Below are 11,755 nucleotides of genomic sequence, written 5' to 3'. Positions count from 1 at the left end.
GAAGCATACGTTAGTCGGGGATGCTGCTAGCAATTTGGCTAATGCGTCACCCAGCTTGCGACAAACCACTCACGGAGCATCAGGGACTCAGTAAGTCTACATCGGACATATTGACTGACACAATTGCCAAGTGGATTGCAACAAACTACAAACTACTTAATTTCGTTGAGAACATGCGCTTTACATAGCTTCGGTTCCTCATTTCAAGGACTTGAAGTGCCTCCCCAAGTGTGACAGAGAGAGACTGTATAAATGTTTACAGAGTTTTTTGTTAACATGAATGTTCAAGATGTTCAACAAACATGTTAAGGGCGTATATTTTTCTTTTTTTCTCGAGTCCGTTCGCTCATGCAAAATGAAATGCGATTAATATAGAATAAAAATAATTGATATTTAATCGTGATTAATCAGAATTAATCCACAGTAACCCTGTGATGAATCGGATTAAACGTTTTAATTGTTTGATAGCACTAATGAAAAAATGTAATTACAGCCAAGATATTGATCAACTAATTGCGATTAATTACAGAAAATTGTGAGATTAACTAGTTAATTTTTTAGTCTATTGACAGCACTGAAATATATAATTTACTGCACTTTCCAGTTCTCGCTTCATTCTTGAGTTATCACATTCACAAACTTGAGTATCCACATCACCGGTCCATCCGGCAGGGAACAACAATACCCCATGAACTTTATACGGCTGAAAGCCTGGCCTATAACCCTCTTTTAAATCATTACTGGGTTTTTATTTATTTTTTTGTCAAAGTGCAAATAATCACTGTTTGACAAACTTTCAATGGACTGATTACAATTAGTAGACTGCATCTCCTTTCTGCCATTCCCCCAGCTGCATAATAAAATTTCCACTGGGAAAGATTTTATTTCTCACAGCTGTTTAAGTCATTTCCTGTTGCTGGTCAGCAAGATACTGTGCCTCCCACACATTGGGTGGCACATTACTAAAGGATAGCTGGATGTTTACAGTACACAGCATTTTTGTGATAAATAAGGGATCTGGAACCGTTTTAACAAGAATTTGTCCTAAACATAAGTAGAAAGTGCCTATTTAAAATGCATGTGTTTGGCCATTTGATGCTTTACAGTCCCCAAAAGTGTAATGTTTTCTTTTGCCCCTCCACCCACTCATTTGCTGCCTGCTCTGGAGCCTGATTGTGCAAGAGGTTTCTTCCTGCCAAGAACTAACTCACTGAGCATCTTGTGATCAGCAGTATAATGACATTCTGAGTCAGCTGTAGCAGACTCAGGAGCAGTGGGGCGAAAAGTAAGGTAGTGGGAACTTCAGGAAAGAACACATAATGTCATTTACAAATAGGAAGGTTGGTGGTTCTATCCCTGGCTGTTCCAGTCTGTATGTCAAATATCCCTAGGCAAGATACTAATCCCATGTTGGATGGATCGGTGGGTGTGAGTGTCAGATAGAAAGTACTTACACAGAAGAATAGAATAGATCAAAGTGCTTGTGTGAAAAGGAAAATGTAGCAAGTTGTTTTGGGAGCTCTTCCTGAACAATCAAAGTCCAATAATATTAAGAAAAGTCCTATACAAGCACCATTCCTCTTTCTATAGAACCAAAAAGTATTTCCTTTGAATCTTTAGCTGTCGCCACCTCTCCAGTTGTCACTTGGTGTTCGGTCTCTCTGCGGTAGAGTATCACTTCCTGTTCCAACACACAGTGGTGTTTTAGCTCAGATAATTAGTGACACGGTTTTGTAGACGGACTCAGGCGCAGACCAGGAGACCTTTGCAAAAGCTGACAGTCAGTTTATTTACAGTGATTTCACCAGGTGATAATATATACAAAGTGCTCGGGAGAGGGGTCCGGGGCTCCAGGGTCCGAGGGGAAGGGTCCAAAAACACACTCCACTCTCTCAACAACAATCCCACTCAAAGATACAGGGACAGGTCCAGGGAGAATCTACACACACAGAAAAATCCAATTAGTTCAAGATTGCAAGAAGACTTATAGACTCAGACTGATCACAGAGGAACTAACGCTGGTGGCTGAACGTTCTCGCGACGAGTAGCGTAGGTCTGCCATCTTAAGAAGCCCTTCTGAGTGTAGCAATCAGCGACAGGTGTGATGATGTGCACAGGTGCGTGGGCCAGGGGCGGGAGCCTGCAGTGAGCACCGCCACGGCACGGGGAAGAGGGAGAGAGAGAGAACAAGAACAAAAACATGTTGCCTAACACGGAGTGAGGCACGGGGACCGTGACAAATAGTTATTTTGGGTGATTTTAACATCCATGTAGATGCTAAAAAACACTGCATTTAATCTGTTATTAGACTCAATTGGCTTCTCTCAAAATGTAAAAGATCCCACTTCAGGTACACGACACTCAGCTGAAGACACTCAACACAAGTTGAGTTGCCTGAGATTCACAGAATTTACAGAAAATGCACTATTTTGTGATATATATGATTATAAGAATGAGAAATGTCTTATATTGGGATATGAGATTTTGGTCATATCGCACAGCCCTATTTTGTAATCACACAATCGAGTGAATAATTGTTTAGAAGCATTTGAAGATTCTCAAAATGCAGTCAGTAAAGTGGCAAGGTACTGCAAAACAACATCAGTCTCACCTAAAGAAATCACTTGGATATTTAGTGTTTTCTTGTAAATAATTACATAAGTACTGGCGGAACCGTGAGTCACACAGCTGCCGTGAGAACTCTGCAATCTCAGCAAAAATAAATAGTCTCCTTTTGGGCATTAAAACTGTGAAAGACTGTGAACAATCATGAAGTAGCTTAACTATAAGACCAAACAAGTACAGTTTAACACACAAAAAAATTCAGAATGCCACTCATTATCTTCAGCTTGTGTTTTTTCATGCTTTTACATCAACCAGAAAATCTAATAACCCTTTATTTCGCATGACAGCATCATAAGCAAAACAACTACAGACATTGTTTTAGCCATTGCATTAAAAAAAGGACCTCAGTCTCTACTCATATATGTTTGTATGAATAAAAGCCTTAAGTATATGAAAGAACTAAGCTTTTGTAGCACAGAATGTAATAGTATTGGCATGCTAATGAAGTTTAATTTTCCTGTAACAGGTTAGTCAAGTATCATAAACCACAACTGCCATTTGCTTTGACATATTGTCACGGCCGGGATGGCCAGTGTGTTTGCGGAGCAAAATCAAAAGCAGACACGGTAGAGAGAAAACTAGGGCATAACAAAAAGCGAGACGTTTATTTGGCTGATAAGGAAAAAGAAAAAGAAAAAACAAAGGCAAGGCGAACTGGGGCAAAACTAAACTAGAAATTAAACTGGGAATATCTAAGACTAACTGTGAAAAATATGACATGAAAACGAGAATATATATATATATGTGTGTGTGTGTGTATATATATATATATATATATATAATATTCTGTAACTCTGTAACTTCTGTCGGTGCTGTGCTTTTTTGGAAATCGAATTTCCCAGAGGAACCCACCCGAGGGATTAATAAAGTTCTATCTAATCTAAGAACATGAATCTGAGCAGAACCATGAAAAAAAACAAGACTTGAGTAAAAAAAAAACATGAACACGAACCTGACGTGACATGAAGCAATACAAACAGATGACCCAACACTGAACAGAGGGAGACGTAGGACTTAAATACACAGGAGGATAATGAGGGAAGTGGTGGTGGTGTGTGTGTGTGTGTGTGGGGGGGGGGGTACAGCTGACACAAATGAACATGATGCCACAGGGGAAGCAAAAGTGAACACACTGAACAGGGAAACAAGACTTTCAAAATAAAACAGGACACATGAAGCAACATGAACTGGGACAAGCAAGCTTGACACAAGAGACAGAGAGAGGGAGCGAGAGAGGAAAAGGAACAGAAAGGGGAGAGACACAAGGGGAACCTACATAGACAAGGTGATAAAACATGACGCACAGAAAAAGACTCATAAACAAGGAGACATAGACGATAACGTAAACTAGACTAAACTTCAACTAAGACAAACTAATAATAACCCCAGACCTTAACATTATCTCATAAGTAATCAAAAAATACAAAATAATTCAAAATGCTGGGTCACAGACCCGGCCCCCTGACACACTTACTGATCCATAACGATTCTTGTGCATGTGCTGCATATCCCCGATGTTCACATAGCTGATAAAAAAGAGCACACTAGGTAATTCATAAAAGAATACAAAGATAAACCAAAAAACAATCTCAAACACATCGCAAAGAGTGTCCTACTGTTATTGTGCACTGTGAGCATTTGTATTTGATTTTCTTTTTGCCTCTTGCAGACAGACGACTGCGAGGATGTTAAGAGGACTACATAGAATCCTATACAAATCTAAACACACACTCATTTTTCCACGGTTTCCCGTGCTCCATTCAGGTAGATGTGTCTTTCCAGAAGACCCTACAAAACTCAGAGAAATTGAAAGAAAAAGGCTGAACATGTATGGCTTGTTTGGAAGGGTTATCAGGATAAAGTGTCCTTTAGCTAGACAAAACTAAAATGGAGATGTTTGGGTAAGATGCACAGCGTTATATTTAGCAAAAACAAAACACAGCATATCAGCACAAACACCTCATACCAGCTGTCAAGCATGGTGGTAGAAGGGTGATGTTTGGGCACGTTTTGCACAGGACCAGGGCACCTTGCAGTCATTTCATCAACCATGAACTCCTTTGTATATCAAAGTAATCTGGATTAAAATGTAACGTCATCTGTAGCTTGCATCAGCTCTAAATTTAGCAGAGCATAAAAGCATACAATGAGAAAATTATATTTTATTTGTGCAATATTGCTAGACCCCTTTACTGGCCCTATAAATCTCACAGGTTCCATTTTTAACAAGTTTTTGTTTAAAAACATCTGTTTAAACCCCCTTAAACCTAAAAATCAAATATTTGTAAAGCATGCCAAATGTCATGTCAAAGGTCTGTGATCTAGTGCTTGTGTTTTTCTGGTTTAATTTATACTTTAATATTATTTATGGTTCAGTTTCCTTGTTTTTTCTAGTTTAGACAGTTGTATTTCTAGTTCTGAGTTTCTTGTTTCATTTAGTCTGTTTCCCTTTGTGTGCCTCAACAAGACAAGACAGGCTACACGTGAAGTTCTCCCTGGTTATTCATTTGTCTGCCAGTCATTTCTCTTGCTCCATCTGCTCCCCTTGTTCGGTTAGTCCATGTCTTCATGTGTGTCTTATGTTTCCTGTTTTACTTTGACAGTTTCACATCCTTCCTCCCTTGTCATAATGTTTGATCTCTCCCAGCTGTGTTCTGTGTTTCTGCATTCCTCATTAACCCTCTGTGTATTTAAGCTCTTTGTCTTCCTGTGCTCGTTGTCATGTCGTCCTATGTTGCTGTGTGTTTCCTCCATGCTACTTGTTTCCTAGTTGGCTTCTAGTTCCTGTTTCCTTGTCTCCCAGTTCTGAGTTCCTTGTTTTTAGTTTTCAGTTTGGGGCTTTGTTTACCCTTCAGTAATTTTTGTCACAGAAAATAAAAGCTGACAGAATAAGAGAATTTGATTAAAAACAAAACAAAAACATATTCACTTTACAATTATTATTTTCACTACTTGTTGTTTTAGTATAGCAAATGCACACATAGCAAGTTTAGCAAAGGGAGCACATTAGAAGTCTGTGGCGAAGTCTGTGCGAAGTCTGTGGTCCCCACATGCTTCAAAAGATCCACCATCATCCCTGTGCCCAAGAACAGCAAACCCTCATCCCTGAACGATTACCGGCCAGTTGCACTGACCTCGGTAGTAATGAAGGTGTTTGAGAGGCTGCTGAAGAACATCATCTCCTCCTCCATCCCAGACACCACAGATCCGCTGCAGTTCGCCTACAGATCCAACAGATCCACAGAGGATGCCATCGCCCACGTCCTACACACCACTCTCAGCCATGTGGACAAGAAACAGGGTAACTATGTGCGAATGCTGTTTGTTGATTACAGTTCAGCGTTTAACACAATAGTGCCCTGCAGACTGTTCACAAAGCTGAGGGATCTGGGACTTAACAGCCGTCTGTGTGCATGGGTGTTGGACTTCCTCACTGGCAGAACTCAGGTGGTGAGGGTGGGCAGGTGCTTCTCCAACAGCATCACCATCAACACAGGAGCACCTCAGGGATGTGTCCTCTCGCCACTGCTCTACTCCCTCTACACTTCAGACTGTGTGGCCACCCATGGCTCCAACACCATTGTGAAGTTTGCTGACGACACAGTGGTGTTGGGTGCCATCTCCAACAACGATGAGGCGGCCTACATGGATGAAGTGAAGAATCTGGCATCGTGGTGCCAGGACAACCACCTCCAGCTGAACGTCAGCAAGACCAAGGAGCTGGTGGTGGACTTCAGAAGGGGTCAGCACAGAGACTACAAGCCCATTACTTAGCCACTATAGCGTAAATGCCACAAGAGTTCTCTAGTTAGGCAAACTCTATTCCTTACGTACAAACAACATGATTTGCTTTGTCCTCTACAAGCTTAATTAAGTTGAACCAACTTAATTTTAATTGTTTAAAAAATTACTCCATTTAGTTATTAAAACTTATTTTTTTACTTTTATTCTACTCAGAAATATCCATGCAAATTGTTACCTTAATTTTTTTGAGTACTAATAACTTACAATAACTTATAACTTACAATTATACAATAAATTACACATTGAAATTCCAGTTTTATGATCAAACTGTTTATTAGAACACCAGTCCACCATTCCAGACTCATTGACATTTCAATAGCAGACAAAATTGTTGCCTCCATAAAATAAATGACATAAAACACCCCTGTAAATCTGTCTCAAAAAGACTGAACATTTTGACAGTCATGCTCTGATTCAAGTTTGTTTGTGTTAAAGTGATAGTTTAGGTTTTTTTAAGTATGAAGTACATTGTGAGTGTATTACACACAGTAGACAGCAGTCAGCACATTCCTGCCACCAACACGCACGATAGGCTCAGTTTGTTTGTGTGACTTTGGTAAATCTGAACTAACCCGAACTAACACCAAAGTCACCAAATAACACAATTACACTTACTGATCAAGGCAGCAGGAGACCAGCAACTCCTGTGTGCTGTCAGGTAAAATTGCTGTTTTTGTCCATGGACGCTGGTGGGCCAGAGCGATTGAAACAACAAGCAGTAGAACTTCTCTTTCCTCACAGAAAAGGCTGTCTGATAGCAAAATAAAGCAGTAAACATATTCTTGATATAATGTACATTTAAACTGACATCAGTTTTATTAGGATGGAGGCTCATCTTGCGTGCCGGTGGCCCCGTCTGCTTCTCCGTAGGTGGAGCTTACTGACTGCCATCTACTGTGTGTAATACACTCACAATACATATGTACCTCATATACAGCCTCACTTCAAAAGACCTGAGCTATCCTTTTAAAGTGCATTATTTTTAACTAGGTGTACTTAATGCTCAACGCTCAACTTTACACCTACTGCCTACTGTACAGTATGTAACACAACACATTGCAAACAACAGTGGAACATTTCCCGTTTAATTTGAGGATAGCCTCACTCTTCACATTTTTTAGTACAACAGTTTACTTTTTAGTGACATTACCTTAGGACTGGCTTTCAGATCATCCAGCTCGAGGAATATCTTTTGAAACACTTCAAAAGTGTTTTTCAAAAGTGTTTTTCAGTTCTTTTGGGTAGCTGAGGTTGAGTGCATATATCAGCCCCATTAGCAAGGCACAGGCTCTGGGTACATCCAGGTCTGCTAGGACTTCTGTTCCTTCAAGTATGATCCTTGCGCTGGCTGGATCAGACGTTGTGGCACCTCTGGTTACAATCTTCATCACTTCATTGGTAATATCGCCGCCACCATCCTGGTAGATCAGAATCAATATAAATGTTTTAAGTAATCATACTTATACATGAGAGTAACACAAAATAGGGCTGCAACTAACAATTTTAGTTATCTGATTATGTCTGTGAAGGTTCTCTTTGCAAGCTCCTTTGACGATTATCTGATTAGTTGTTTGGTCCAGAAAATGTCAGAAAATGGTGAAAAATGTCAATGTTTCTCAGAGCCCAATATGATGACCTCAAATGTCAAACATATTCAGTTTGCTGTCATAGAGGAGTAAAGAAACCAGAAACGATTCACATTTATGAAGCTGAAACCAGAGAATTTGGACTTCTTTTTCTAAAATAATTACTTAAACCGATCAATCAATTATCAAAATAGTTGCCGATTAATTTAGAAATCAATTAATAATAGATTAGATCGTACCTCTAATACAAAGTATAGTCATGTCTGATTTACCTGCTCTTTGAAGAGATCCTCCTCCTTTTCCCTGAGATACACCACTAAGCCACGGATAGCGACCTCTCGCCTTCTCTCCACAGAATCGTCCTGTGAATAAGAAAAAGAATGTCGAACTGCTCTTCGAGGAGGATGGGTTTTTGATAATTACATCCAAAAAAAAAAAAAAAAGGATTGACTTTATATGGCCTGAACTGTACCAATTATAGATTTCCAGTGATAATCAAAATAATGAATTGATCATTTCAAAGAGCCATTTCTCTGAAATGATCAATTCATGAACTTGAAAAATCCAGGTAACAAATAGAAAAACTGCAAAATCTTGCAAATTACTCTGCCAATCATGATCCACATCACCTATAATTTGTTTTATTATTAAGTATTTATAGTTTTAATTGATATTTGTGCCTCAAGCTCTAAACAATAATTTGACATAGTTGAGTTGTAAACAGCTACCTTTTAAGACTCAATATCACCTATTGGAAAAAAAAAGTGGATTATCCTATTTGAAATAAACTACATTTCATTCATTCATACCTCTAGCAGCATGTTCTGGATGCGCCGAATGCGCATTTTTGCAGCCCCTCCTCTTGAGGACAGCAAGGACATTATTTTCTGAGAGTACTGGTCCAGCTTTGCCATGAATGTTGTCTCCAGGTTAACAGTGGTGATCCTTCTGAATTCTTGGTTTATCTGTATAAAAAAAAAAAGGCACAAATAGGCACAACATGTTAATGTATACAATTTACTTTAAAAGAATACATACTGCAAATTATCTTATGGAAAAATATTTACCTGAACTGCATCAAAAAGAGCAGGCCATCTTTCTTTCAGGTCATTGATTTTTGGTGCTTGATTGACAACTTCCTGCCTGCGAATGGAGAATGTTATGTTATGTTTCCAAATCAAAGATATTTTTTCTTAAGTGATACAACTGCGCTTATGTATCTGCAGTTAACACCCAAAAGAGCAAAATTATATTTTATGTGCTAATGCACACTCAATGTAATGTCATTAAAACAACTAGTTTATGAATGTTACTTAAGCTCTTTCGTGTGGCGTTTCTACAACATGGCGTTCGCTTCCTCGCCCGCGTTTTTTGACTGAACTTTGACACAGGCTGTTCTTCAGCTAGGGCTCAATTAACAAACTTCAATCTCACATAAAAATAACTCTAGGACTTAAACATCAAAATGCATTGATGTTAAACCGAATGTATACTCAGTAACCTACATTTGTTTAGTCATGAATGTAAAATGGCCCAGCCTTTTGCTGGTCAAACCTTCATCAACGCTGCAACGATTTCAAAGTAGAAAGAAGAAAAACATGTATTACCCTGTCTTTGCAGAGTTAAAACTACTGCTACAGAAGCTCAGTGTCAATTAACACCATTTGGCTGCCACCGTAAAACAAAACTTAACAAAGACTAATGTTACGGTCGAATTACTTCACAAGTTAGCCAGAAGTGTAACGTTACTAGCTTATCACCACCACTCGCCGAGGAAGAGTTTAGTGTTGTGTAAAAAGGATTTCTTGCAGTGCGTGTTGATAGAGTTAAAGTTAGAGTTATTAGCTGCTGTGAATAAAACAAGGCAAAAAATTGTACTCACCACAAAGCTTTAACGTTTGATAACGTTCCGTACAAAATGCCGCTTCTCTGCTTTCTCTCTTTGCCTCCGTTTCTTTCGATCAGTGGTCTGAGAGCACAACATGTCCGGGCAAGTCAGCCTTGTACTCAGCTTTTAAAGGACGCTTACGAGATTTTTAAGTTGTATTAACTGAATACACTTTCATGTTAAGTTAACACAGAAATGTCTGTTCAAAATCGATATATTACTGAGCTAAGACTGTTTTCTTTATTTTCATTTCGACCAACTCATTAAATTAAGTTATCAACTGATTACAATGTGTACATGGAACAAACTTAATTTTTTATGCAGAAAAAGCTATTAATTTTAAGCTTTACTTACTAACCCCATGAATCATTTTTTAGAGTGTACGACAACTGAGGAAGTTCAGGGTCTCTCCAAAGATCCTCAGGATTTTCTATACAGGCGCTGTGGAGAGCATCCTCACACAGAACATGACATCGTGGTTTGGGAACAGCTGTGTGAAGGACCAAAAAGCTCTCCAGAGAGTGATCCGTACAGCAGAACGCTGCTGCAGGATTGCTCTCCCCCCGCTTCAGGACACCTACACCAGGAGATGCCGGACTAGAGCAGCGCAGATACTGAAGGACCCGTCCCATCCTGGCAACAAACTGTTCCAACTTCTGCAATCTGGTAGAAGGTTCCGCATCTTCCGGGCAAGGACAGAGAGACTCAAGAGGAGCTTCTATCCCCAAGCCATCCGTGCCCTAAACACACACACCCGCCCTCTCACATCATCTATTATTGACTGAGTCAGGACTCTTCCAGACACTAAACCAAGGCACAATGTACATTTCAATTCCTTTAATTTTAAATATGTTTATATTGTCTATCCTGTAAAATAGTCAGATGTCTATTCATATTAATGTACAGAATTCACCTGCTTGCTGCTACTACTGCACATTCACCCAATGTATATACTACATATATATATACATATATATATATATATATATATATATATATATATATATATATATATATATATATATATATATAATGTTTTTCCTCTACATCCCCCCCAATTTTTTTGCAATTGTCGAGGAGCGTGTCAGGCTACATTTCACTGTGTGTTATACTTGTATAACTATGCATGTGACAAATAAAGAACCTTGAAACCTTGAAACCTTGAAGAATTAGGAAGCTTCTACCTTATTCACAAGGAGTAACCACAGCAGACAGCACCACATATATGATTTATCAGAATTTTCTTTTTAACACCAAATGCCTTTCCTGACAAACCACTAAAGGGATTTGTATCTTCTGCTGCCAGGAACTCTTCAAACCTTTTTAAGTTAACATGCTAGCACTACAGTTAGAGTCCATAGACTCCTTGGGTGGCAGCAACTTGGTGTGGTCTATTTCTTAAGTTTCTCTTTTCACATACCAGGCCAGATCAAGGGAATATCCTTTTAGACTTACTGGCTGTAAACAGTAAGGACCCAGGACACAGACAGCTGTAGTGAGAATTGTTTTGTTTTTCCTTAGTGTTTGGCTGAGTTTGCAGGTGGTGACTTTCCAACTGTCACCACCCACACTCTCTCCAGATCCCAGCGTCAATGAAATGGACGATTCAAGCCGCAGACTGTACCACCACAGGGGTTTTTTCCCAGAACCAGAGGGGGGAAAAAATACTAACTACCACAATAAGTACAACTGGGACTAAAAACTCTGGCTGGGCATTTCTTTATTTTTATTTTTACTTGCAAATAATTACAAAAGCAGAACCAGATTGATGCTAAAGCAACGGGAAAGTGGATTTTGTTAGTGATGCTGTGGATGATGTTGCAGTAGAGTCTATAAGAAGAGAGATTGTAAT

At 39.2% G+C, this 11,755-nt stretch overlaps 1 protein-coding gene across 1 annotated transcript; it reads right to left on the bottom strand.

Moving 5' to 3' along the window:
* Nucleotides 1-6,683: 6,683 nt before the first annotated feature.
* LOC113025999 (uncharacterized) lies at nucleotides 6,684-10,010 on the bottom strand. The gene is made up of 5 exons (XM_080289213.1): nucleotides 9,898-10,010; nucleotides 9,083-9,158; nucleotides 8,825-8,980; nucleotides 8,288-8,377; nucleotides 6,684-7,847 (listed from the first exon to the last, which is right to left on the bottom strand). The coding sequence occupies exons 3-5, from the start codon at nucleotides 8,927-8,929 to the stop codon at nucleotides 7,632-7,634; spliced, it is 411 nt and encodes a 136-aa protein (XP_080145339.1). The 5' UTR covers nucleotides 8,930-8,980; nucleotides 9,083-9,158; nucleotides 9,898-10,010; the 3' UTR covers nucleotides 6,684-7,631.
* Between the last annotated feature and the right edge of the window lie 1,745 nt (nucleotides 10,011-11,755).

Source organism: Astatotilapia calliptera, chromosome 14 (assembly GCF_964374335.1).
Source record: "Astatotilapia calliptera chromosome 14, fAstCal68.1, whole genome shotgun sequence".
NCBI classification, from domain to species: Eukaryota; Metazoa; Chordata; class Actinopteri; order Cichliformes; family Cichlidae; genus Astatotilapia; species Astatotilapia calliptera.
Note: the sequence above shows the minus strand (reverse complement) of the source record. Positions and strands in the feature narration are given on the sequence as shown.